We start from the raw sequence: 26,657 nt of genomic DNA, 5'->3' as shown, positions 1-26,657 counted from the left end.
ATTTAGAAGATCAATAATTACTATTAAGACGAAAAGCTCCATTTTGACGGCTCAATGCCTCAACGTCAGCTTATCTGTTGCATGAATCAATTCTCATGCTATCCAAGACCAGCCAGTGAGCAATAAGCCTTCAACAATCAACTTCCATCATGTCCTCATCATCAATTCCATCCGAATACGTTGGGCTGCTGCGTCCGCCATTGCTATCATGGTATCCAATATCCAGCGCTCCCACAACGGGCAAACACTTTTCACAGGGGTTGAGGTCCTTGACGCCAGGGTTGCGGAAACCAGGGTCACCATAAACGCCCATGATGGGGTCATTGAGATAAACACCATGGCCGGTTCGCCCGTGGGAGTCGGGGGAGGATTCCCACCTAAACATGGCACCATCTTCAGCATGAAACTCACCACCAGAGCTCCTGAGACGGTTGCGAGCCTGCATCTGATGGTACCACAATGGCGCCTTTTGCCGTCCTTCGCGGCCCATTCTGGCGTTAACGGGACCTCGGGGAATAGTCGATGCGGTGAATTTGCGGGTTTGACGATCTCCAAAGACAGCCACGATGCATGCGTTAGTGCTGCTGGTTCTGGCGTTAGGCTTGTCGATGACATATTCGTAGAATTCTTTGGCTATGTCTTGGAGGGTTTCGACGCTGAAGTCTTTGTTTGATTCAAGTTTGCCAGTTTGGTACCAAGTTGTTTGTCCTCCCTGGCCTTCGCTGTTCATCTGCCTCGCGGCAATAGCGAGGAGGGACTAACTGACCAGTAGAAGGAGGGATAGAAATGCGTTGCGAAAAAGCATATTGAAGGTACTCAAGATAACTGTTGGTTCGGCTGCGAGGAAAGTCTAGAATGAATAGAATTAACTGTGCTTGGATTTCTTGCTAAGACTTGTTGCGAGAATTTCATAACTCCTTTATACCTCTCTTCCAAGGCCGTATTTCCAGCATCCATCGTGATCTACAAATTCAATTGAGCCTTGGAAGCTGGGACTGTAACATGTCTAGGCTCGGCTGAGATAGAACTGCGTCACTGCACCACCAGGGCAGAATGGAAATATGCCTTATTGGTTAAATTTAGCCTCACAGGATGCACCGCGACCAAATTTGGATTCTTGTTGTGTGAAGCATGTCTAGATCTCATGGCTGTGCGGCTCAGCAGCTGCTTCTGTGACCCCTGCAGTTCTAGTAAGGCTGATACACAGGCTACCCTCGGAGGGTTGTTATTCCGACCGCTTCCTCCTGAAACGGATAAACCAATAAGGCGGTTAACTCCGAGTCGGGGAAGTCGGGGAGTCGATTATCCGGACTGCACGAGGCTATATATGAAGAAGAAACTTAGATTACACGGAGGGTGACAATGATATCTATAGATGTCATTGATGGTAGAATGAGTGCTTAGCTATCTAAACGAGTGTGTGTCCGTATATGAGGGATCTGTCGGCCTCGATAATCGGACAAACTATTGATCCACCTCGACTTTCATCACCTCCTATAATTGCCTTTTTCGAGTGTATCGCCGTATGCTTCTCCTCTGGCTCTCACAGAGTAATTAGGAGCTTTAGTTCCTTTAATCCTTTTTACTTAATGCTTTCACTATTATCAGTTGATTATCATCATTTAATTATCATACTTCTCCATGTCAGGCCTTCCACATCCCCCACGATTCATAGATCTTCCCTTATCAATTCGCCAACGGATCTATGAGCATCTTATTCCACGCGATGAGGTCCAATTTCCCACGAGAAGCTTGGCCAGACCACATTATTTTGAAATCACAGAATGCGACAGAAACTGCCGGAACTTGCTACTGGCATGCCGCTTGGTTTACAATGAGCTGGCACCAATTGTGTACTCAACGAAACACTTTATCGACCAATACCGAAATTCCCACCTTCAGAGACTGCAGAGATTAACACCAACTGCTATTCAGTCTCTTGTTAAATTGACTATTTTTCTTAATGTCAGCAGCTGTGAGCCAGGGTGGCCATGCTGCAAGGAGCGGCCAAACCATTCTCACCCTGGTTGTGCCCACCATGATGGACCTCTCAGTGCAAGGTCACCGCACTACCAAGAAGTCATTTTGGAATGGCACCGCACTGTTGACCATCTTGCACCATATATTCAACCATCTCGTCTTCATCTATACTTCATTTGTGATGTCGCTGATACAAGTGCTGCTGTTGCTGTTGTCACGCCATTAATGAACCGGGGCCTTCCCTTACTTGCTGAGTGCAATATCCGCCTTAGCAGGGACATTGATCCTTCAATCCAAAATTTGGCCCACCGAGCGGCAGAACAATCCACGGGCCATTCAATAAATGTTGCTACCGAACCACATACACCATTCCCCTTTCTATCTTTACCCGCTGAGTTACGACTCCAGGTCCTCCAGCATACAGATCTCGTTACGCCATATCGTCAAGTTGACTGGAATCCCCGTGATGGATATTACTTGCACTATGGTGTGAGAGGCTGCGACTGGAATTGCGATCCTGATGATCACCATGGGTGCCAGTTTCGACAATGCTGGAAAAACCTCGATGGTCATGGGTGTTTTTGTTCTCGATATCATTCCGCTTTCTCAAAACATTGTCGGTGTTGGCGCCCGCCTAGCCCTCTGTTTCTTGTCAGCAAGGCCTTACGGGACGATGCGCAAGAAGTGTTTTTCACGCAGAATCGCTTCATCATTGCTCCGATTGATGGGTATGGTGAGCCTGCAAAAACAGTTTTGGAGCGTTTTGAAGCATCTATTTTCTTGCAGGATATTATTCCTGCACATTTCTTACCCCGCCTGAGATTCTTGGAATTTGTATTTCCACCATTGGATGAAGAGTATCTCTCACCACGATGCTCAGCACTCCACGATTGGGATAATACAATAGATAACATTATGAAAAAGCTGGACCATCCTAACTTGACACTGCGCATTTACTTTGCAGACTTCTATGATGCTAGCTATGCCTCGCCCTTCCGCAAGAAGATTACCCGTAAAGAAGGCATGACCAAAGTGGCTAGTGCATACATGCGCATCGTGCGCCCTCTTGAAAGATTGAAAGTCCATGGACTCAGTCAGTTATTTGTGCATGCAGCCTGGCCGTGGTCGTGGACCGAAGAGGGCCGGAATACACGCATATGGAAGAGACACATTGTCGAAAATGACGTATCGGTTATTGAACGGCGGCTGGAGAGAAGGGTAATGGGAGAGGAGTATGATAGCGTGCAGTTAGGAAAAAAGGAGCTTGAGAAGAGCCAATGGCTCAAGGCGCATGAGAGGTCAGAAGAATTTGCCTCGGTGATTGACTAAGGGCTTTATTGTGTTCATGGACGGTTGTGCATATGATGTATACTATATCCAGCACCTTACTTTCTGGTCATGATAATCTTGCAAAGTTGTTACATTATATTCTTCATGACTCGGGTGTTGGGGGGGGTTGTCCAATAATATGTGAGATATACTGAAAGTGTACAGGTGCAAAGTATGGGACTGTTGACAGGGATGATGATAGTTCAAGGACTTCTGAGGCAGGGCGCTCAGGAGGCTCGCTTGGGTGGCATGGTTAATAGAGGATATCAGGGGTCTGATAGCTTCAGATTTTCAGATTAGATAAAATTGACAACTTAAGCTCTTTAAATCGTGTGCCACCACTGCGGTACCTCTCACAATGGGCCGGCCATTCGATGGTACTTGGTTTGGACTGTTGCAGGCGAACACTGTTCCCTGCTGTCACTATGCTCATGTCACCGGACTCAGGTTCGAGAAGACGCAACCTGTCAAGGATATGGTCCTCCAAAAAAGACAGTACGCCATCTTCTCTTTGAGTGCCGGCAATTGCGACACCAACGAAACAAGCTCTACAAAGATCTAGAAATAGACGGAGTTATGAGACCCACTACTGCAGAAGAATATCCACAAGGGCGACTCCTAGGGGATCCCAAAGCTACGAGGGCGTTGCTACAATCCCTAGCCAGCACCAGTGTAGCTCTACCCCGGGCGCACCTACAGCAGATGGCGGAAAGGGCCCGAAGAGATGACGAAGAGGACTGGAAGCATTGGAGGAGGCATTTAGAACAGGAGACGGGTAGCAGGGAGGGTAGCCTAAGCTGAGTGTCAGCCTAGGCCACACCCATCTTGCTCCGAAATACAGGGAGAGCACTGTGCTCGAAAGCCCTGCGCATACAGGTAGTTTGGGGCGAGGAAAAGGATCAGAGAGACTATAGAAGGGGGATGTTGCCCCAGGAACCTATAGGGACAAGAGACTCCAGAATAGCTGCTGGCCTCGAGTCCATGAATCATGGTCTGTCATAGCTCTCGGGCTCGATATGGACAATAAACCTGATTAAATAATATTTCTGAACCTGGGGAACATTCACCGTCGTAAGGGCACCTAGCCTTATAACATCTGGTAAAGCGCCGACGAACAGAGTAAGAATTTTTTGGTGCATTGTTACGAGATGTTGTTGTTTCGGTTGTTTAGTTGTTTTCTTTTGTTTCTTCTGAATCTTGGTACAGGGTACCGACCTCCATTATCTTCTCTTTCACTTCTGATGACGGGTGGTCACCGTCGATGCGAGAATTGGTATGCCTTCAATGTTGCTTACAGAAACCTGAAATACTTACAAAAGAAGGAACACCACTATCCAGTGCCGTTGAAGCTGAGCTCAAACGACTTCATCAAATAAATTATGAGTTCTCTTGCTTTAGTCAACCGAATAGAATATATCCGAAAATGCCGAAGATTGAATTGATGGTTGAGACTGAGAGAATCTAGCTATGGTTAAGGCTTATCCACTTCAATAAGCCACCTTCAGGCCAACTAAGAGATGTCTTCACGTGCAATCTGAATCGAACTTTGAATTTGTTGTAAATCAGGAACTGATAGTCATACAGTCAATTAAGCCTACTCCTAGAACAAAGTCTCAATGTATACTAGGGCGTAAGTCTGTTTAAACATGTAGACAATAAGAGTCGTTTGATGGTATTTGGCTTCTGGTAATTGCGTCAGAGTCCATTCCTACTCACCGGTTCGTCCCTACTCCCTAGTCTGTCCCTACCCTCCAGTCTACTGTGAGAGTGAAGGGATGACGTGCCTTCGCCAGTACCGTTCAACAACTGCAAGACCCTCAAGTGTCTTGGGCTTGTAGTTAGGAGGAAGCCATCCCAGATTTCGGAAATGCTCAAGTCTGGTCCGAGTCTCCTCGCACAGGATAGGATCGGTCCAGTACTGGTGCTCATCGGGGTTCGCAGGAAGAGGAGGCGGCGTCATTGAGACAAACATATATAATATGAATAAAGAAAAAGGGAGTTTTGAAGGCAGTGCTCGCAACAGTTGACGCTGGGTTGGGAAGGAGAGTTTGTCAACGTGTGATGAGAGGTGGAGAAATGGCCAGAAAAAGGAGACCAAGGGAAGAGAAAAAGTGACATTTTATACGGTCGTCCGGGGAAGCCCGTAGGAATCAGAGAGCAGCTGTATTTGGCAGCAAGGGAAGCCATTTTCGGCGGCGATTCGATGATGAGTCGAAGAGGTTCGCAGGGTAAACCAACAGCATGGGTGGTGGTGCTATGAAATGGGCTTGGCGGGTGCAGAATAGTGGCCAGATCACGTGTGTGAATTGTTAAAGCAGCAACAGGTCGCTGAAACGCCGAGTGGAAATGACGCCGTAAACGGCCTCACTGGCGGTCATTTCCGGCGTCGATTCCACAGGTACTCACATTCTAGTTGTAAATCTCTAATATAGTACGATTGGTTAGGCAGGAACGTGGGTAATGATGGGAGACCGACGGGAGACCGACGGGAGACCAATGGGTGACTGAGGAACCTCAGATATTTGAGCCTGATACATGTAGTGTAATTATTTTGATGTATTTTGCTTTCATACAAGAAACTTACAGCAGCCCTGAAAACCATGGTCGTCTAGCATTACCGCTTGCAGTAGATCAGTTGTTGTTAGGGGGCATGCGCCTCCGCCCTCGCTTTCTGCCCGGCAATCATATAGTCGATAGGCCATCCAATCAACCATACCACCCTCTAACCAATGCACTTTTGACCATAACTCAGCTGGAACGATATATACCTCTTTAATAAAACAATCAGCACATACGACCATAGGGTGTGGAAAACAGGGCTTCCCGTCCGCTCAGCCGTACTTAAGCCACACGCCGGCCGGTTAGTAGTTGGGTGGGTGACCACCAGCGAATCCCGGCTGTTGTATGTTTTTCTTTTTTTTGGTTAGCATATCTCTCTTTTCGCCCTTTTCTCGCTGCTGCTCTAAGGGTGATTACTGAGTGAACACTAGTTGGGTGGAGGTGATTGAGGTGATGCCTTCGGAGTCAACGGCGAGCGTTGGGGTGATCAGTGGGTGAGCAGTACTTTAAAAAACTATTTGGCATAATTAGGCCATTGCTTCGCTTGGCCATCACCTTTTCCTTCATTTTTTGGCCTTGTGTCTTCTAGAGACAATTCTGATGCTATTCATCTTTTCAAGCATGTTACATGACCATGGTCATAGCAGAAGATTTTTGGTGGGCAAGAATTGGGGCTCACGGTGGGCAGCCTCAACTGTATTCACGCTTGTCCGGACTACTAGTACTGTGGCTGCGAAATTATTGACGGTGGCGGCCTGGATGAGTGGATAAGGAAGTTCGCCGGGGCCCAATCCAGCACGGCAGTTTATTTAAGGCATTATTGCGTCCAGTATGCTTATTGGGGACGATCGGAAATAGTCGATTATTTATTTCAGCTGCTATCTGGATAGGCTACGGACAGAGGAAGCAAATTATGAGTTGATCATCGGATAATAGCAGCAGCAGCAGGGAATAATAACTCCACGTAGTGCGAACGTGCGAGACTGAGCTAAAACCCCAGGGACCAGGTCAGCATGGAAGGAATATTTATTGAACAAAGACGCGCTTAGGCAATTGTTGCAGCACGGGGAGATCCATAAAAATCGCCCTTGAGAGAACATTATTGGAAGGGATTGGGATACTAGAGCTAAATCTACATAAATATCCTAGACACGACCCTGTCGGAATATTGCAACGCGCAAAGTAAGGGCACCTTGAGAATAATAACGTGTGTATGCAAATGAATAGGGCTTGATTCCTAGTGTCTTGACTTTGTATCTGATAACCTGTTCAAAACTCAAATCGCGTACAAGCTGTTTATGGATCTTGGCAGGATGGAGAAGATAGTTTAGCACGATATACTATTTCTATTTCCTTGTTTCTGAATACCATGCATAGACATTAGGAACAGGTACAACTGAGAGCGCTCGCTACAGGGTAAAAGCTAAGACATAAGAGAGAATTCATCAACAACAATCTGGTTGCTCGCGTTCAAGATTTGAACAGAAGTATAATCACTAGCAAAAACTGCCCTCCAGAGTTTTGTCCCTGGTACTCCTACACTGAAATTAGCCATGTGTACCATAAGCTGAAAAAGGGGATGAACCTATTGTATTCGCGTGGAAAGGAAGTCCGACAATCAATTACGAGCCAATCCTGGAGTGATCCATTTTGGAACCACGGCGTATGACTCCCATTTCCCACGAACCTGTCACAGTGTTCACTGGGGCGGTTGCCGTCGCGCAATAGTTCAATTCCCCATCTCGGGTCATCGATCCTGAAATCTATACGATTGTCTTTGTCCCCAGTCCATTCACTAGTCACCTTCGCCGAAAATCCCAGGACCTGGTGTAGTGAGCGGTAAAACTCATCTTGATAGGATGCTTCCACGGGCCGGGCAGCGACACCTGTACCCAAGCGTGCCGCTGAAGCGAGATTCCGAAGGGAAAATCCCCTAAAGACAGCCTCTGCGAGAAATTCAATACTTGGGAATTTTTGGTATGGGAAGGGCGCAGAGGATCCCGTTAGGTAGTACTCAACAAACCTGTTCAGATCAGGAAAAGCTATATATACCTCCTGAGGTACAAATGCTTACTTCAGATGCAGCTTCGTTGGGAATATGCACACTATGGTCTGCGCATCAATGCCAAGAGGCTCTGCATGCAGCCACCCATTTTTATAGCAAATTTCTGTTCCTTTGTCATCTCGGTCCAATGGGATATTTTGATTAGCTAGAACAGCCCGAAGAACATTGGCCGCGGCGGTGCCTACATTGCGGGGTGGAAAACATCGCAAGAACCCAGTCAGTGCCAATAAGTCGAACGATGATTCCTCATCATCAAGAAGCGACGCAATATGATCGACTTCCACGGTAATCCCTTCGTGTTTGATTTCTGAACGATACACCTAGAAGGACATTCTGTCAGCACATTGAAAGCAAATGCAGAAATGCATGACACGACTGACTCGCTTTAGAATGTCAATAACAGCCTCTACCGCCCCGGGGTGACCGTTTGTAAGATCGAAGATGTAGTCGCGGGCCCCATCGTCAAGAGGAAGAGGGCGTCGAATATCAGCACACAGGCGACGGATGACGTCATCGAATTCGGCTCTGTTGTAGAATAGACAAATTGACGGAGCATACCGAATGTTGGACACTATCAGAGATACGCGCTTTTGAATACCGATGAACCCGACAGGGCTGCCAGCGTCGAAGTTGGTTGCCCCTCCGGTGGGGCTACCGTACGAGCAAAAGAGACATACCCTGGGTCCATGAAGTCGACTGAATTGAGACTTAATAAACTCAAGCCAGAGAGTTTGGTCGTGGTATGACATTTGTGCTTCATCAATAATGAAGACGATGTTGCAATTGTCAATATTGTTCTCTGTGACAAAAGTATGGCCCTTGCGTCTCGCACGCTGGATGAGGATGTCGGTATAAAGATTGTAACCACCTTTCGGCTAAGATCGGATCAAGACTGATGGAACATCGTGCCGTTCATAGTATTCGTCAAGAAGCTTCGCGAGTGTCGTCTTACCCGACGTGGGTGTGTCCCTGACAAGGACTACTTGTTCATCATCGAGTATGCGAGCCAGTTCCCGGACGGTTTCAGTCCGCGGACACCGAAATGGATCCTCTACATAAAGCCAAATGTCAGCAAAGCAGTGCATAGAGGCGACAGGTAGAGAACTCCAGGAGATAGCAGACCCGTGACCCGCGGGTGAGAATGTGATGACGGGACACCTGTAGCGGGAGGATGCGTGGCCACTCCAGAAATGTTTCTGAAGAAATCCATGCTGGTAGATTTCGATAGTAGACAGTCCGAGAATGGCAACAACTCGCTGGGGGAAGTTGCAGGCGTGGGGCTATCACAGATTGGCCCACTGTGGTAGGCACACCTTAGTAGGTTGTCTGAAGTGGGGCAGTTCAGGCAGGGGTCATTCGCGAGTCAACGTCGCTGACTGTACGAAGGCTTGGAGGTCTAGGGAACAGAGGATAGGCATCACTTTCAATTGGCGATGAAGCATACTATTGCTTGACTGCCAACGAGTGCATACTAACTTCTATCTAACTGTCGCAGATGGCCACATCACGAACTTCATGCTTCGGTCCACATCATCGATGTTAGTACCTGTCGGAATATAGAGGTTCCTTACCGAGCAATACCAACTGATGCCTGATTGATGCCTCGCTGATATCATATGGCGCAAGCAGCGTATTTACTCTGCTTTTGAAACCGCACAATCGCGTAGTATACTCTATACGGTAGTTAGCGGTATTATATAGGATCCTAAATAGCTCCCTTTTGCAAGAATCAGAGGCCTCGACCATATACGCTTGATACGTACTTTCAACCCTGACTAAGCCGCAACTCCGACACTCCCCGCATAGTCACGTGAGGCTGATGTGGTTAGGTCTGTAACACTGAGCTGCAACCAATATATCTAATGCAACATCGCTCACATCAGTGTCAGCATCGTTGAATTCATCTTGAGTGACTTCTCCATCCTAGAGACCAGTTGGCAGTTAGTTATGATTTAGAATTGCTCCAGCCTCCAACATGTAAAATAAGACCGGGAAAAAGAAATAACTACCTGATCAACGTTATTAAAGAAGTTTGAAAGACGTGATATGACTTCAGTCTGACCTGACATTATTGCTCAATATATATGACCTCCTTGAAAAAAGGCTTCAATATAGCTGTATATCCGGGGACCGGGGATCTAAGGCTCAGCTTCACTGAAGATTAGCCTAGGACGCGACGCGTCCTAGGCCATGTACACTAAAGCGATATTTCTTGTAATTTTACCATCTATACAATGTGCTATTCTACTCTGAGTTAGACTGAGCTGGAGTGTAGGCTTAGCGCTTAGGCCGATTCATTGATTCGTTGAACCACTCTGTCGGGATCAAATGTTTAGTGATCTGCCCGGAAGCAGCTTAGCATACGGAACACCACCCCAAATCAACCGCGCCCAGCATGATGGTCGAGGGGGGAGCCAAGAAAGGCTCCCTCCACAGCGAGAACGTCTAGGTCGATGATGTTGAACGAAATAGCAACAAAAGTCTCATTTGAGACTAGCGTCAAGAGGCCTGGCGTGGAGGGAAAGCCTGTGGCCGTGGGAATACGCTCCCCTGATGCACAAGATGGGAATCGGTTAGCAGGACTCCTGAAACGGCCGAAGAAAAGGGAAGAGGAAATCTATCTAGGTAATGAAGGGTTTTATAGAGGTTGTTGGCGACATGGCTGAGTAGCAGCATTTGCGATGTATCATTCATTGCTGCAGTGTTGAGCCGTCATATATGAGTCGTCACAACTTCAACCTGCATCACCCATACTGGGGTGGACTAAAGGCACAAAGAACAGACCCAGAGGCAGAGGAAGTGCTGCGACTGGTTGAAGAACATGACCTGGCCCTCCTTTATGAACCAGGGATGATCACCTTCAGGGCCCAAGATTCGGAAACAACAATCGACCTTTCACTAGCCACATCTCAACTACAGGATAGCCTTATCCGATGCCCCCCACGGGATGACTTGGACCATGACTCAGACCATGCCCCACTGGAAACAATACTGGCGAAACCAACCTACGAGCGGATGATTCTGGACCAGTGGAACTGGGAAAGCACAGATAAAGATCAACTCCACCAAGTCTTGGTATAGTATCTGCCAGACCTATCAACACTAGCAACTGCACAGGACATCGACCAGGCCACACAAGCAATAGTAGCGGCTATTCTGAATTCTGTCAAAGAGTCAACAACAAAGTCACGGTCCAGCCCACGTTCGGTACCAGGATGGACAAAAGAATGTAAAGAGGCCCAGCAACACGCGCAACACTTGAGATGGAAATATCAGAGCAAAAGAACACCTGAAGCCTGGGAAGCATACCATCAGGCACGGAACCACAAAGCAAGGCTTATTAGAAGGACCCTGCGGGACTACCATAGAAGGAAAATCAAAGATGCGACAAGCCCTATAGAGGGTATCTGGAAGACAGCAAGGTGGGCTAGGAACAGAGAGCCATGATCAGCATGCATACCACCACTCCAACGACCGGATGGGTAAATGGAAACAGATGCAACCAAGAAGCTTGAGCTGTTCAAACAAGCCTTCTTTCCACCTCCTCCGGAGGTCGACCTAGAAGACACCAAGGACCAAGTCTACCCAGAACCGTTACACTTCCCGCCGATCACCCTAGATGAAGCCACCGGAGCGATCAGGCGCATGCCCAGAAATAAGGCGCCAGGGAAGGACACCATCCCAAGTCACCTATTACACTGCATCTCACAATACATAGCAAACCCTCTCCAGAGCCTGTACAACGCTTGTCTTCAGTTGTACTACTGCCCCCAGCACTTCCGGGAATCTATCACAGTCACGCTCAGGAAGCCAGGAAAGAGTGACTATGGACAATTGAAATCCTACCGACCAGTAGCGCTTCTCAACACTTTGGGCAAAGTAATGGAGTCAGTTATAGCAAAGCGGCTCAGCTATGCAGTCGAAAAATATGGCCTACTGCCAACACAGCACCTGGGGGGACGGAGAGGAGTCTCAACAGAGAAGGCGATCCATATCTTGTTGGAAAGAATACATACAACCTGGAAAATGACCCCATCCCACATAGCTAGTATCCTGTTTCTCGACGTCTCAGGTGCATTTGACCATGTCTCACATGCACAACTGCTTCACAGCCTGCAAAAGAGGAGGATAGACCATGACACAGTAGGGTGGATGGCAAGCTTTCTTGGTAACAGAACGACCACCATATGGATGGGTGACATAGAATCCGACATGTACCAGGTGGATGTGGGAATCCCACAAGGCTCACCAATATCACCGATCCTGTACCTTTTCTACAATGCGGATCTTTTGGAGACCGCTAGGGACAAGGATATGCAGACAACAGGATGGATTGACAATGTCTACTTCTTCACAAGGAGCACATCAGCAGAACAGAACTGCCGGAGCCTTGAGCAGGCACACCAAAGGGCTGAAACATGGGCAAGGAAACATGGCTCAAGATTCTCTCCAGTGAAATACCAGCTCATACATTTCACCCGCTTCAGGATGAAATTCGACATAACGCAAACTATGAGAATCGAAGACACAGAGGTCAAACCCAACAAGTCAGCCACATACCTGGGTGTCATCCTGGACCCAGCACTCCGATGGGAGGACCAAATCAGACACGTCCAAAAGAAAGCAACTCCCCTCCTAAAACTGCTGGCAACGCTTGCAGGAAGCACATGGGGAGCAGGTCTGATACAGCTGCGCCAGGTTTACCAAGCTGTGGTGCTTCCGGCAATCCTCTATGAATGCTCAGCATGGCACACCCTCAAAACAGACAGTGAACATCACCAGACACGCCTTTGGACTCTAACCCAAATCCATAACAGAGCCATGGCAGCCATGACAGGCGCTTTCAGAGCCACAGCAACAGCAGCATTGGACATAGAAACATGTCAGATACCTATGAAATGTCTCCTGGAGAAACGGGCACTGGAAGCGCTAACACATATTGAAACAAGCCAGTCTGGAGATCAGGTGAGGAGAGCACATGGAGGTGAAGCCATAGGGAGTGGGCACATCCGCCCTGGCTGGCGCCCCTGGGAGTGGAGTCCACTAGAGAGAATCAGTGAACTAGCCATGTGGAGGCTAGGACAGTCCAGATTCTAGGATTTGGAGCATATCCAGCCGTACATCACGGCGCCGTATTGGAGCCCCCCGACCAGTTCAGCAGAGGCTTCTCCGAACAGTATTAGAATCCAGAATTCGGGAAGCAATAAATACGCTGTGGGAACATGACTGGCAGACAAACCCACATGGATGGGCAGTGTATGAGCTGACATCAGCCCCAACCAAATGAGTTCTGAAGATGCATCAGGGTCTCCATCGGGCACTCAGCAGTCATCATCCAGATGCGCACAGGAAAGATAGGGCTCCAACACTACCTCTACCAGCGTGGGGTGCCAGACATACCAGACAGAGACTGCTGCTGTGGGAAGGCCACCCAGACAGTGCGGCACGTACTCCTGGCATGCCCCATCTTCAAGGATCTTCGAGAGCAGTCCCTGGGAAAACCAGGCGGAGGACTAGAAGGAGGAGGGAACCTGAGGACAATCCTGAACACGCCGAAGCTCGCAATCCGTGCAGCCAAATTCATGCTGAGAACCAGGCTCCTTGGGCAATTCGGGGCCGTGAACAAGGAGGAAACAAGTTAGGCAGAGCACTGAGGTCTTTGGGTACATAGCAACCTAAGAGGGCCCGGGGAGCCCCGGATTCTCATGAATCTGAGAGGAGCCGAGCCCTCAAGAAAAGCACACACCATAGATGTAAGTAGGTATCAAAAACTACCCCGGCGGCTTACAGCCGGAGGGGCAGTTCCCGCATAGCCATGGATTAAAACTGGCTGGGACGGGTATGAGTTAATCCGAATCCGAATCAGAGTAGGCACTGAGTAGGCCCAGAGTGCTCACTGAGTGCTCACTGAGTACCGACCTATGATAGAAAATACTCACTGAGCAAGCCACTGAGCACCCTCATAGAAGCGGTGGCATCCGGAAGGGGAAAGTCACAAATCAAGCTCGTATAGGAGCATACATACAATTGGTTTATAAGACTGATGAGTATACATTATGCCTCAGGCGAGTATATCAGGTGATATCAAGTGACTTTTATTTGTTTTTTTTGATGAGATCTGATAGGTCGGATCAAAGGGATAACGTTAGTCCGACTAGCGAACCTCCGATATATGGCCAGCGTTCGCCACATATAGATAGTCAAGCACTCATCAAGCACTCAAGCACCCGTGTACTCTAGGCTACATTAGATAGAGTATATCAATCGTTCGTTTTAATTGGGTCTTCTACATATAGGCCTCGTGCAGTCGGATGATCGACTCCTCCGGTTTCCCCTGAACCTCCGACGGAACCCATTTCATTTTTTATGGTTGTTTATTTGCCCGTTGCTGAATGTTACGTCAAATATTTTGGTGAAGTGTCTCACTTTGCATTGAAACACTTCAGCATTCTACGTAGGTGATTTTCTTGTAGATATCAGACAGATTAGGATTAGATTTCAGCCCATTGGCTCAGACTTGCTTTTCGTGTCGTTCGGAAGCAAAAGAATATTGAAATGTGTCTAACTACTATTTGTAAGGAAAATCAAATGCATAATCGTGCCAAACATCCTCGGGCCCATCCACCGACCGCTATCGTTGCATTCGTTATTCGAGGCTTTATATCACGAAGCTAGTAGGTTGCGGAGCATCGCAGCCACGAGAAAGAATCACAGAAAATCCTCCAAAGACTCGCGCTGACCAGCCGCTTACAGGTCGGCGTCGTCCTCGTCGGGGAGGGGCATTTGAGCAGCGTCGTCCATCTCCTTCCGGTACTGCTCGAGGAGCTCGGGGTTGACCTGGACCTCGGGAGGAGCAAGAGCGGGGGCGGCAACGAATTCCTAGATTACTGTTAAATAACACTCCATGACGCATATGTAAAGGCGAGCCTACCAGCTGAGGGTTGCCAACAAGCTTGCGAGCAAGCCAGAGGAAAGGCTTCTCGAAGTTGTAGTTGGACTTGGCGGAGATATCGTAGTACTGCAGGTTCTTCTTGCGGTGGAAGGTGATGGTCTTGGCCTTCACCTTACGTTCCTTAACGTCGACCTTGTTACCGGTCAGGACAATGGGGATACCCTCGCAGACACGGACGAGGTCACCTAGAAGAGTCAGCGGTGGGCGTTCAATATACTGAACACATCCAAAACTTACGGTGCCAGTTGGGAACGTTCTTATAGGTGATACGGGAGGTCACATCGAACATGATCACACCGCACTGGCCATTGATATAGTAACCATCTCTGAGACCACCGAATTTCTCCTGACCAGCAGTGTCCCACACGTCGAACTGAATGGTACCCAGGTTCTGCAATGCTTGTTAGTCGGGACGAACGAATAGAGAGTGGGACGGTCGGAGCGGGGTTTTGGGTTGGGATGGCGGGGCATACGGTGGTGAAAGTAAGAGGGTGGACTTCGACACCAAGAGTCGCGATGTACTTCTTCTCGAATTCACCAGTCAGGTGACGCTTGACGAAGGTGGTCTGTAGAGACTCGACATGTTAGTGATTGAAAACCCACTGATATGCATTACCGGCTCGGGTAAACAAATTTTTTGTTGACGGAGGCAAACAGGAGGAAGAGACACGACAGAGCAGCATGAGTCCACAGCAACTATAGACACAAGCACCACATCGATCCTGAGAGAATCAACAACAAAATCCAACAATACTTGCCTTTCCAGTACCACCGTCACCGACGAGGACGAGTTTGAAGGTTGGTGGGGCCTGCGCTTCAGCCATGATGAATTATGTGACTTTTGAGTAACGAAAAAGACAGTCGTAAAAGGGGCTGTAGAAAAGGATCAAAGTCAACTTTTCAACGCGACCGATGATCGAGAATGGAAGAAAGGGGGGAGTTGAAGCAAAAAGCCAGGAAGAAATGCAGAGGGAGAAAGACCGCTTGTTGGTGATGGAATTTTTGCCCCGACTCGGTCGCCCACCGCCAGGATCACGTGTTGCAGCCCCAGGCAGCGATGCCCCGCGGGATAGTGCAGTCCGGATGTCAGCCTAGATGGGAATTGACAACTGCGAGGCAGACACGACATACGCAGTACACAGTACAATGAAAGAATGAGTAACTAGCCAACAATACTCGGTGACTGAATTCACGTGTGCTGTCTCAGTACGCCTAAACTCGAACGCCGGATCCTTACTCCCTGCCATTCCTTGCAGAACAATCATTAAACTAAACCCGTAGTAATCGTTATCCTGAAAGCTAATACAGAGCCATGTCACATTCCTCATAACAAAGTAGCCTCTTCACTGTTATCTTTTTTACATTCCGTCCAGAACCATTGGCCACGATAAGCGAGGCGATCAAATCGGAACGATGTGGCAGCCCAGCAAGCCACGACCACCCCAACCAGGACGAGGGACGATTTGCATCAACTCATCTTTAGCCTGACCTTCGCGGGACTCATCCTTCCGGGAGACCTTGATGTTCATGACGCACTATACCATGTATCAGCCGATCTGCTCTGAATCACACCATTGCCGCAGTCCCCCTCCCAAGGCAGACACCGGGGCTACTTACTCCCTCGTTCTTCTGAACAACCTGCGCAATCTTGCTGAGGTTCTCGTGGTTGGTCCAGTTCACGCCTGCAAAGTTTTTGATGGTATCTCCGACTTCCAAGCCAGCCTGGTCTGCCGGGCTTCCTGACACGACACCGGTAACCTTTGCGAAAGCCGGACCCGCGGTCAGAGTAGCATCGTCAAGAAGGATGGCGCGTGGTGCAGTAGCCGCTATTGTCGTGTAGGCGGGAGGCGAGGTGAAGTTATTCTGTTCGTGCTGCTTGAAGTGTTCGTAGACGCGCTGCTCGACATGCGCCATAACCTCCTTGTGGTCGTTTCGCAGATGGATGATCTGCGCGCGAGTGGTCCGTACTATGTTCCATTAGCATGCGATAAATCCAAAAAGAAAATAAAAAGCATACTCTGGGGAACGTCGAGATCGTTGCGCGGGAAACCATCCTCGGTCATCAACGGCGTATCCATACTAACACCATGCTGAAGTACGTCAATATTGTCGTTTCAAATTAATTCCAGAGAATTAGCGACACGACTCACCGACTTGAGTACGCCGCTGAGAGTCGACATTTTGTGCTCGATCAACTCCTTCTTGAGCATCAAGTCTGGCACGGAGAGCTTAAACATGTTGCTTCTCGGAGGAGTCGCCCCTCCAGACGTTTCGCCGGAGGAAACGATAGGAGCGTGTATATTCTCTTCCATGGAGATACCCATCGTAAGGATAGTGAGAGGTATCAGTGGGTATAGAAATGACTTAACGAAAGGAGGAGAAGTGATGAGCGAAGAAGAGGTTAATATATGGTGATAGCTAAAGAAATCAGTGGGTCTACCAGATCTGGGGGATTTAGCTTGGCATGTCATCCATAATATATAGAGTGAATTGGGTGGCTTAAATATATTGCTTATTATTTTTTATGTTTTTTTACCTTCAGTAACTATTATTTATACTGTGTTATTGGTTATTTTATACATTTTCCTTATTGTATGACATTTTGCTGTAAAAAACATGGTCAGTACATATATATTTTGCCACTCATACATAATACTTGTAATGCATTTGTAACACATTGATACTTTAAAGGTTCAGTTCACAATGGCTTTATATGCATTCGGGCGTGGTCGCTCCTTCCCAGCTGGCTTTTGGTGCAACTTCCAACCGGGCTGGCAATGCCACCCTGTGGCTTCGTGGTTTCCCCATATGGGCAGCCTGTCATCTCTCCCGTTGCGCTACAAACTTCCTACATCCGTGATAATTTTACGGACCTTTTTAATATTCCTACTAGAAGATGGGCCATGATGGAGTTTGACGACAACGGCGATTCACAAAATCCCCTTTTGGTGATCGAGGATACCGAATCAGACGCCAATTTGGTGGACGCTCCCGAAGTCCAGGAACCGGAACCAATGAATACGACATGGTCTCCTAGCACTTTCAAGAAGTTCATAGACTACCTGCGAAGCAAAAAACCCCCTCGACCTCAGAAATACGTTGAAGGCTGGCACAACGATCCACCAATCAAGCCACGGGACGACGATTCACAAGCGAACGATTCACGGGACCATAGTTTCGACCATGTTCTGTCACCATACCATGCTATCCAGGACCAACAATGGGAGCAGCTGTCAGGCTACTCTTCACAACTGGGAACAGTCAAGACAAATTCGTTGAGCGCCATGAGCCAAAGTGCCGTCAGATCGAGAAGGACAACGCAGAGTACCGTCAATCGCAGTTCTAGCTCTGAGCTCCGGAGGTCGACTGAGCGGAGGTCAACTGATATCGAAGGCTTGAGGCTAGTCCGCAGTTCCTCCATCGACGACGATGCTCAAAGACGTGCTATCAAGAGACGTCAAGCTATACAAGAAATACTCACCTCGGAGTCAGACTATGTCCTAGGACTGAAGGCCCTGACTGGCGTGTGTTCTCAATCCGAAAAAAATGCTGATGCGTATTAGCTGACTATTAATGCTTAGGTCCTCTCCCTCTTCGAAACGAGACCAGCAATCTATCATAATGTCCAAAAGCTCCGCGAAATCCACGAACACTTCCTTGTCCAGCTTCAGAACGTCTCGCCGCCAAAGTCAGCCACTACTGATGCTGAGCTTGCCAATCTGATATCTGGCGGGCTTTCTAAGCACTCGAGTCTACGAGGCTTTAGGAGCCTACAGAACCGATCCCTCAGAACACGCAACTTCAAGCAAAAATTCAACCTTCGCGTGAAGCTGATAGCTGCGGATCCTACTGAAGCTCGCGATGTCGCACGTGTGATACAAACCCTGGTGAGTACCGTCATTCGTTTGATGTCTTCCATTGCTCATAATACCTGTTCTAGTCAACATCCGCCGGGGCCTATGTGAAATTCTGCAGCAATAAGGACCTGCTGAAAAAGGATCTTTCGTTTTTGAGAGAGTCCATACCGAACTGGGCACTTTTCGATCAAGGAATCGAGGCTCTATCGAGATCAGTAACACCGATGGAGAGTCGGAGACCGAAAGAGAACAGATCCATGACCTTGAACGATCTTCTCATCAAGGTTGTTCCTGCCATCCAATGATATGTGCAACGATACTGACTGAAATCTAGCCAATACAGCGGGTCTGCAAATATCACCTTTTGCTCAAGCAATTGTCGGATTTTACGCTCAGCAGCGACTGTCCGTCTGCCGACCATGACATCCGACAAGCTTTGGAGATCATGAAAGCCCTGGGAGACAAAGTCAATTCCGCCACCGGTAACCTTGCCTACGAGGATCGAATACGAAAAACGATTGGGTTGCAAGAGAAACTAGGATCTTTCCAATCGGTAGGTCCCTTTTATACTCGGTGCGGTGACTAGTTGCTAAAAGCTGTTCCAAATGTAGGGTGCCTTGCGAGATATCTACAAGCAGCTAGGCCCAATGGTTATGTGCGGTGTTCTACATGTGACTTACCAGTCTGGAGACCACATAAAAGGTACATATATGGTATGCATCCTTTTTGATAATTACCTCCTCCTTGCCAAATATGTGGAAGAGTCCCGTCAGCTCCAGCCTGTGGCATGCCTCTATGTATGGGATTTGAAAATCGATTGCTTGAGAAATGGCAAAGGTACGCAACTTTCCAATGGTTCCTAGCCGGTATACTGACTTTACTGCAGGTCTAAGTTGCTACGAATGTTTGTTCTCGTGGAAGCTGGTATTCCACCACCAGAATGACCATTACGAGTTTGTTTTGAGTGCATCCACGGCAGCGGAGGAAAGGCAATGGGCGTCTGAAATCGTCAAATCGACACAGAAGGTCGAGCCAGTGCCTGAGCCAAGGAGGTTTTCCGTGCTGACGCTCGATGTGGAACCATTTGAGCGCTCGAGTGCTGCTATAGGCCGGAAATCGTCTGTTCACTCCCTGTCGACATCGCGCACCAACAACAACTCGCAACATGTGATCATTGAGAGAACGCACCATCCCAATAGCTCGGAGGCAGTACACCCTGTTGAAGGAGAAATTGAAAGGCCGAGAGTTATGCCACCGCAGGCAGCTTTGACACTGGTGACCAGACGACAGGACCGCATTCGTTTGGAGCAGTTTATTTCCGACGAATATACTCGGGATGTGCTCCCTTTTCCTGGAATGGTGCTGGGGTATCAAGACAAACGACATAAGAAGATGAAAGGGAGTGTCCATGCGACATTCACCAAGCGGTCCGTGTCTCTAAGCAAGATCGTGAACACGACAACCGGAACGGATCATCACCGTACTGACTCCCTGTCAAAGGGTACGGACGGCATTGTAGCGCGGCCGCTCCACGATTTGTTCCCATATGACGATGAAAAAGGATTTGTTCTGCTAGAAGCGCCCCCGGAAGCGAATCAACCAGCGAGTACCCTCAAGCTCGGGAAAATGTCGAGAAGAACCACATCGGCTACTCGGACAGCCAGCCAAGGATCCAAGTCTTACGGCGTCCTTGGGAGTCCTACCTGGAAATCGTTCGGGTCCCTTTTCCACACCATTTCGCCCAGGAGACATAAGCGAACAGGCTCATGGCTGAGTAAGAGTGAGGCGTGAAGCTCATGATGCAATGAACTGTGGTAGTATACCGATGATTATTCTTAGTATAGTATGTTGTACGGAGGACTTCGATTCCATTCTTTCTCTTGGAATTGCACATATGGTGGAGTTGTTTACGGGGCGCCTTGCAGACTATGATGTGAGAGTGGATAGCTATACTGTTACTATTAGCGGTATCATAGTATGTTGTCTGTTGTATGGCGTCATCTCTCCATCCGGCTGTTTTTGGTGGGGAGAGCTCGGCCGATGACGTCGGTGCCGCGAGCAGTGAACAGCTCCCTATTTAGAGACCTCGACTCTCACACAGTTCAACTTCAGTCAATCTATTCTATTCTCACTCTATAAGACATCTAATTCACAAAGCATATCTACTTTACCCTTCACCTTCACTCCGCTCACTCCGACCATCATACGTTGGTGACGTCATACTCCATCACCTCACGCGACACTCCTACTTAACCGTTACTCTACTCTACTCTACCTCTTCCTATCCTCAACACACCTCAATTAACCACCACGCACCACCACAATGACTCGTGGCAACGAATCGAACTCCAAGGTCTTCTATAAGGGCGCCAACGACGACTTTGTCGTTTTCGTCGACGACATCGCCGCCCTCAACAACTGGCGCAATGACCGCTCCATTCCCCTTGCTCAGGTCTTGAATGGGTGGAAGGTCTTTGTTACTCATAAGTACGTTCCCTCTTGTATTTGGACTGAGCACTTCCCAGTGTCTGGGTAGTAATGAAAGGGAACAAGAGCTAACGAATGATGTACAGACACGGAGCCCAAGGTTTGCTCGACGGTGCCAGCAAAGGCCTTTTGGAAAGTGAATTCGGGACTTCGAATGAAGATGAAGTTATGGTGAAGATCCTTGAGAGAGGGGAGTATCAAACTTCTGTTGTATGTTCTCCTTCACCCCCTTCTATTATCCCGAGGATATGAGTTGATGCTAACAAGTTGTAGAACTCCTCGCACCAAGCTGATAAGGATATCCGGAAGGGTCCTTCTGTTATTGGTCGGTAAACGAATCGACTCGACTTTACGTGTTTGACGATTGTCTATCGCTAGAGCGTGATATACTACACTTTTTTTTTTTCGGGATTATGAGTCTCTGGTTATGGGTTATGAGCGGTATTATAGGTTTACTCGGATAATTGCATGACTTGATAATGGTGGATTGAAATCAATGGGATTGCATTTAATAGGTGTTACTTGAGTTTGGATTGAGTAGGACTGTAGACAATGATTCCTTTTTGTGGAGTGCTGTAGGATTCCTTCTCCCATATCCGCTTGTGTCTGGCTGTACCGGTGTTTTTTCATAGGTGCTTGAAAGTAATTCACCAGTCCGGCTGGGGACGGAGGAGCCGGGTTCGGCACTACTGATTTGTGTTGGGGGGTAGTGCTTGAAACTGGCAGCATGAGTGTAGGAATGCTAGCCCCGTAAATGCCTCCTGAGACTCGTTTCATTCCCATTGGCATATAGACAGACAGACTCGGAGCAGGGACTGTATTCCACATGTAAGCTTGCCGGGGTACCCCACCGGTTATTATTTTGGGGCATAGGAGACCGAGCATGGATTGGAACAGCGACCAACAGGCCATCCGTGGTGTCGATTAGTTACTGGTCTTCCTCTATCAACTGCTCATTCTATTTGGAGTCTTGAATAAATTTGATACAAGAAGTGAGCGTGGTTTATTCAACGTGCGAGAGCCTGCTTTTCGTCATCGTTGGCCCTAGCTTCTTTGTCCATTTTCCTCATGCAAAGACCTACCATAGGCATAGCAGGTGCAATTTATTAAAAGTAGAAATGCGAGTCAGTTGATACAAGGAGACTCCGGCTCGACTCTAGTATTTTGAACCTAGGTACTTGAGTTGATAGTATCGGGTCCACGTATTGTTGCCGATTAGACGCAGACAAATGAGCAAAAGCCAGAGAAATTGGTTCTTCCGGTTGTATGGAGAAGAGGCACCAAGTGTGATAGCGTTTGTTACTTTTATTTAATACGCTCTTTCGTGTCATGTGCTCGAAGTAAGCGGGACTGCTTTGTGTGCTGTTGTTGAAGCTTAGCCTCTCAATCAATTCCGTAACGGTTTTTACTGTGGTCACATCTCATGGGAACTCGTGTTGGAATCACTGAACAATGTCTGTTTTAGCTGAAGGATCTATCTTCTGTGACTGGCAAATAAAAAATGGAATCGGGTTGCCTGAAGAGTGCATTGGCCCCGTATCAAAAACAGGCAGCGATTCCAAATCCCATGTATGAGCTACTTCCCAAGTACTGGATTGCTGTCCATCCCGTCGGTTGTATTTAGCCAAGGCTGTGTCCTGGCTTTTGCTTCAAGCTTCATCTACCTCTTCGATAATCCTATCACTAATTGCATAATTTGGGACCTTTCCTTTTAGGTCCTCTAGATGATTCCATTTTGTTATCCAGTTCTTGGACATCTTCCGCTCTGTGATTCCAGTTTTGAGTCGTGCGGACTCCCCCTGAATAAGCTGGTAATCCAACTTAGGTTTGTGGAACATTGTAGCATGAGATGCAGACTGGACTTGAGAAGAACGTTTCTTTGCTCCTAAAGGGAATTATGCAGGATATGTGTAGAGGTCGATGTTTCCTGCTGTGATATGAACTGGTGCTATTGATTTCTGAAATGAATTGAGTATGGTACGAAGTGCTAAAGATGATGGTGATGAGAACGAGAGACTGATGTCTAGGTCTTGTATTTTAGAATAAATATCAGATAGAATGAAGATGCGGTTGATTCACTGAGTGCAAAGGCGTCGTGTCTCAAATAGTCCAAAAAAAAAAAAAAAACACCCATGTCTGACTTGCTCAATGCTATACACAGAAACCTCTATATCCAGCAGAACACCATCGTAAATACTATCCCACACCATCCAAGCATACCATACCGGGTATCAACATCACCCAATGCTCCAGCATATATCCAATCCAGCCAATCACACTCCAATCAAAACTCCAACCCGCACACTACTGCACCTTCTCCTTTTTCTCCTTCTCATTATGGATCTTAATATAGACAAACGGATAAATCGTCTCGGGAATCAACGTAAGAATGATAATCCCCACGCTCAACGGCGACCCCACATATTCCCAGTTCTGCGGAACATTCCAGTACCGCCAGAAGAACACGCCATACGCCGTGTAACAACCAATGTACTTTGTCAACCTAAGTACCTTATCAGCAAGTCTCTTCATTGACCAGTTATGTACTGGGAAGGAAGGGAAGGGTACCAAATCTCCAAAGAATGTCCCGCGGTATCCTGATCCCTCCACAAAAAATACAAACAAGCATACCCAATCGGGAGCTGCAGTGCAAGACCCGTCCAGTATGCGGTGACCTGTTCGCGCTCGTCAGGGTAGTATTTCGTTAATCCGTACAGTCCCGCGACACAGGCAGTGAACATGAGGATCATGTTCCGGACGATTTTCTTTCGTTGTTCGGGGCCGTATATACGGCGCACGACGAGCGACGTAAATGCGATATCCAGTTCAAACCATGCTAGGAAGCAGATCTTCTCGTTCTGCGTTGTTGTTGTTGTGAAGGCGTAAAAGAACTCGTAGGCCATGCATCCGGCGCTGTCACCTCGCTATCAGTGCCATCTGATGTATGAAGAATAGAAAGGGAGCGTACAGAAACTGGATACTCCCCCAATCCTTCCCCGGCAGCGTCCTATCGCTATATGCCCGAATCATACAAAACAAATAGCACAGCGCATAAATCACACCGCACGAGATAATCAGCCCATCCTGCACAAATAGATAACTCTCCGGCGGATCGAGCGCGGCGTCGGAGGGTTGTACGATAAGATGGCGGACGCGGTTTGCGAGAGCGAAATTCTCGGCCATTTTAGCTCCTGTCTCTATAATTATGGTAGTAAGTCTATGAATGTCTACTGTGCCTCGACGAGGAGAATGTCTATATAAGCCGGCAATCTCGGAAATGAAAAGCACATGGAACCATGACTGGCATGACGTTTGGTATTTCCCCGCAGACGCTGGGATCTCTTGGCATGACGTGTGCGGATCGGGTCTGAGTAAGCGCTGCCTTTACTAGCAAACAGTACGAGTGTACGAGGATAGATACGCATACGAGGAGTGGCAGTGTTGAAGGCAGAAGTGGATGTTTGAAGGCACCACCGAGGTAACTACATGTGGCAGTGACAGTGAGCGGAGACCGGAACCGTAGTTCGGTATAGTTTGCAGATTAGTGTCAATCAAGAGGGTTTCTATGTTTAGCTTTGTCGTGCAGAAAGACCTTACTGGGAATAACGTGATTATCTCGTGGTTATTTAGGCTACAGAAATGCCGTGGGTGGTTTGGTTGGAACCGCGGACTTGGGTCTTCTAAGCGAACAGCGTCCGATTCGCATACTCACCAGCGCATCATCTAAAGTTTGTTGAGCAGGTTGGATGACGCCTAGTTTCCGGGGACGGTGTCTAATGAACAATGGCAGCTCTGAGGTCGAATCAGATACCGATATGGACATCGAAGGCGATTTTCTGTACTTTATTCTGATGTCAGTGGCATATCATTCTGTATTGACAACGCCACGCATGTCTATAAAAACCACTGGAATCTAGATAGACAAAATAGACAGCGCATCAAGAATCGCATACCAGAAATAGCTCATACAAACAAGATGACAGACACCACAGACTACTCAACCACCACCTTTCGCACGATCAACAACATCGACAACTCCGCCCAAACCGCCTACACCGGCGACACAACCTACGGCACCTACGAAGACGATGCCATAACCGACTACGGCCTTCGCGGGACCTCAGATCCAAAGCCCTACTCCACTCCAGCCACCGCCACCGCCTCAGGAATTCGCGGCTACGACCCCTCTGACTACTCAGACATCGCTGTGCAGGATGGTGGTGGCCATACGGCGTATGACCCTGTGACGGGGGCGTACGATGAGCATTATGATTATCGGACGGAGGATGCGACGAAGCATCATCGGGAGAGGATGTTGCCGGACGGGACGTATCAGTTGAGGGAGGTGGATCGGCTTGATGATGGGACGGCGAGGGTGCATCGGGAGTACAGTAATCCGAATACGGGGACGAATTTCATCAAGGATTATCAGAAGTGATTGATTTATTGTTTGCGTTTGTTCAGTCTATGTGATAAAAGGAAAATGGCAAATGGATAGGATTTCTTTGGCAATTTATAAGATGTATAATACTAAAGTGGCTGGACAGTTCAGAAACGAATATGCATGCTTGATGTGTTTTTAAACAAAAAGTAGGCCACTCGATGTTGAAGCATTCGGGACTAAGAATAAAAGCACGAGTATCCCAGTTCCGTGACCTATGCAAAGCTCCTGTTTTCAGGAGGGTCCTCTGTCCGTTGGAAATACTAGAACTTGATCACATTTGAATGAAACGAGAAAAGGAGGACCGCAGCTCGACGACACAACGCCACCTCGCAGAATGGCATCAAACGCATAAAAGTATACCACTTCTATCAGTCAACTCAACAGGCTCGTTGGAGAAAATAGAAGGTTGTCTGGCGAATGAGGGGAAGGAGGGGAAGAAGAAGAAGAAGAAGGGAAGGTTGGCGTTGCTGTAGTCATCTTCTGGCCATCGAGGTTTTGAGAGCCATCGTTAATCTAAAATGGCACTTGAGAGAATTAGTAGAGTATCCATTGAAGACATAATGAAGATCACATCTGATGATGCCTAGTCGCCTATGCGCATTTAATTTCTTTCTCCTCCACTTCCCACCCCCAATTTCAAAATCTAATTTTCACTAGTATATTTCTCTCATTCTTTTTTTGGCTCATTAACGTCGGTCTAACCATTCATTTTGTTCTTCCATGGCATGGACGGCCGTGTTGACTTTTGCAATGTCCAATATAAGCCGGTAACACCAGTGAGATGGTGGGCGGACTGCGGCAGAACGGCTCTATTATTGAAGCTGTCTTCTTCTCTATAGAAATGAAGAAGGAACCCTATTTCCTCCTCTACCCCTGCAAAGCGGAGAAGATCAATTCCGTTACCGCTTGAACCCGTTCAGAAGTCTAGCTTCAAGTGTATGCTGGAACAAAGAGACAGCATGTGCATACTCAATCGCAATTGTA

At 47.9% G+C, this 26,657-nt stretch overlaps 12 protein-coding genes across 12 annotated transcripts; 5 read left to right on the top strand and 7 right to left on the bottom strand.

Annotated features, from left to right (window-relative positions):
- Positions 1-64: 64 nt before the first annotated feature.
- EURHEDRAFT_410131 (uncharacterized protein) lies at positions 65-1,146 on the bottom strand. Its single transcript, XM_040781290.1, has one exon. The coding sequence runs from the start codon at positions 728-730 to the stop codon at positions 131-133; it is 600 nt and encodes a 199-aa protein (XP_040640779.1). The 5' UTR covers positions 731-1,146; the 3' UTR covers positions 65-130.
- Positions 1,147-1,389: 243 nt separating this feature from the next.
- Positions 1,390-3,436, top strand: EURHEDRAFT_495830 (uncharacterized protein). Its single transcript, XM_040785674.1, has one exon. It carries the CDS (start codon positions 1,642-1,644, stop codon positions 3,307-3,309), a length of 1,668 nt encoding a protein of 555 aa, XP_040640778.1. The 5' UTR covers positions 1,390-1,641; the 3' UTR covers positions 3,310-3,436.
- A 1,297-nt stretch (positions 3,437-4,733) lies between these two features.
- Positions 4,734-5,732, bottom strand: EURHEDRAFT_410129 (uncharacterized protein). The gene has a single exon (XM_040781289.1). It carries the CDS (start codon positions 5,267-5,269, stop codon positions 5,066-5,068), a length of 204 nt encoding a protein of 67 aa, XP_040640777.1. The 5' UTR covers positions 5,270-5,732; the 3' UTR covers positions 4,734-5,065.
- A 1,672-nt stretch (positions 5,733-7,404) lies between these two features.
- Positions 7,405-8,706, bottom strand: EURHEDRAFT_451074 (uncharacterized protein; the record flags this gene model as incomplete). The annotated part of the gene is made up of 3 exons (XM_040783920.1): positions 7,405-7,891; positions 7,943-8,253; positions 8,314-8,706. Coding segments are annotated over 3 exons (1,191 nt in total), but the record flags the coding sequence as incomplete, so codon positions are not given.
- Positions 8,707-12,334: 3,628 nt separating this feature from the next.
- EURHEDRAFT_427995 (uncharacterized protein) lies at positions 12,335-12,679 on the top strand (the record flags this gene model as incomplete). The annotated part of the gene is made up of 1 exon (XM_040783391.1): positions 12,335-12,679. A coding segment is annotated over one exon (345 nt), but the record flags the coding sequence as incomplete, so codon positions are not given.
- A 1,710-nt stretch (positions 12,680-14,389) lies between these two features.
- Positions 14,390-16,069, bottom strand: EURHEDRAFT_410118 (Ran family GTP-binding nuclear protein). Its single transcript, XM_040781288.1, has 5 exons — positions 15,644-16,069; positions 15,359-15,451; positions 15,123-15,276; positions 14,865-15,070; positions 14,390-14,812 (listed from the first exon to the last, which is right to left on the bottom strand). Exons 1-5 carry the CDS (start codon positions 15,707-15,709, stop codon positions 14,681-14,683), a joined length of 651 nt encoding a protein of 216 aa, XP_040640774.1. The 5' UTR covers positions 15,710-16,069; the 3' UTR covers positions 14,390-14,680.
- A 216-nt stretch (positions 16,070-16,285) lies between these two features.
- EURHEDRAFT_375686 (putative 26S proteasome non-ATPase regulatory subunit Nas2) lies at positions 16,286-17,209 on the bottom strand (the record flags this gene model as incomplete). Its single annotated transcript, XM_040778769.1, has 4 exons — positions 16,286-16,420; positions 16,503-16,852; positions 16,903-16,975; positions 17,036-17,209. The coding sequence occupies 4 exons, from the start codon at positions 17,207-17,209 to the stop codon at positions 16,286-16,288; spliced, it is 732 nt and encodes a 243-aa protein (XP_040640773.1).
- A 228-nt stretch (positions 17,210-17,437) lies between these two features.
- On the top strand, positions 17,438-20,626 carry EURHEDRAFT_318834 (putative Rho guanyl nucleotide exchange factor). Its single transcript, XM_040778329.1, has 7 exons — positions 17,438-17,504; positions 17,577-18,409; positions 18,467-18,772; positions 18,826-19,026; positions 19,077-19,295; positions 19,354-19,579; positions 19,629-20,626. The coding sequence occupies exons 1-7, from the start codon at positions 17,480-17,482 to the stop codon at positions 20,531-20,533; spliced, it is 2,715 nt and encodes a 904-aa protein (XP_040640772.1). The 5' UTR covers positions 17,438-17,479; the 3' UTR covers positions 20,534-20,626.
- Positions 20,627-20,965: 339 nt separating this feature from the next.
- EURHEDRAFT_410113 (SBDS family protein) lies at positions 20,966-21,596 on the top strand. Its single transcript, XM_040781287.1, has 3 exons — positions 20,966-21,229; positions 21,316-21,439; positions 21,503-21,596. The coding sequence occupies exons 1-3, from the start codon at positions 21,066-21,068 to the stop codon at positions 21,560-21,562; spliced, it is 348 nt and encodes a 115-aa protein (XP_040640771.1). The 5' UTR covers positions 20,966-21,065; the 3' UTR covers positions 21,563-21,596.
- On the bottom strand, positions 21,388-22,298 carry EURHEDRAFT_318624 (uncharacterized protein). Its single transcript, XM_040778328.1, has one exon. It carries the CDS (start codon positions 22,139-22,141, stop codon positions 21,674-21,676), a length of 468 nt encoding a protein of 155 aa, XP_040640770.1. The 5' UTR covers positions 22,142-22,298; the 3' UTR covers positions 21,388-21,673.
- Positions 22,299-23,533: 1,235 nt separating this feature from the next.
- EURHEDRAFT_451128 (uncharacterized protein) lies at positions 23,534-24,412 on the bottom strand (the record flags this gene model as incomplete). The annotated part of the gene is made up of 3 exons (XM_040783926.1): positions 23,534-23,732; positions 23,798-24,142; positions 24,198-24,412. The coding sequence occupies 3 exons, from the start codon at positions 24,410-24,412 to the stop codon at positions 23,534-23,536; spliced, it is 759 nt and encodes a 252-aa protein (XP_040640769.1).
- A 437-nt stretch (positions 24,413-24,849) lies between these two features.
- On the top strand, positions 24,850-25,923 carry EURHEDRAFT_410111 (uncharacterized protein). Its single transcript, XM_040781286.1, has one exon. The coding sequence runs from the start codon at positions 25,206-25,208 to the stop codon at positions 25,665-25,667; it is 462 nt and encodes a 153-aa protein (XP_040640768.1). The 5' UTR covers positions 24,850-25,205; the 3' UTR covers positions 25,668-25,923.
- The last annotated feature ends 734 nt before the right edge of the window (positions 25,924-26,657 follow it).

Source organism: Aspergillus ruber, assembly GCF_000600275.1.
Source record: "Aspergillus ruber CBS 135680 unplaced genomic scaffold scaffold00006, whole genome shotgun sequence".
Classification (NCBI taxonomy): domain Eukaryota; kingdom Fungi; phylum Ascomycota; class Eurotiomycetes; order Eurotiales; family Aspergillaceae; genus Aspergillus; species Aspergillus ruber.
Note: the sequence above shows the minus strand (reverse complement) of the source record. Positions and strands in the feature narration are given on the sequence as shown.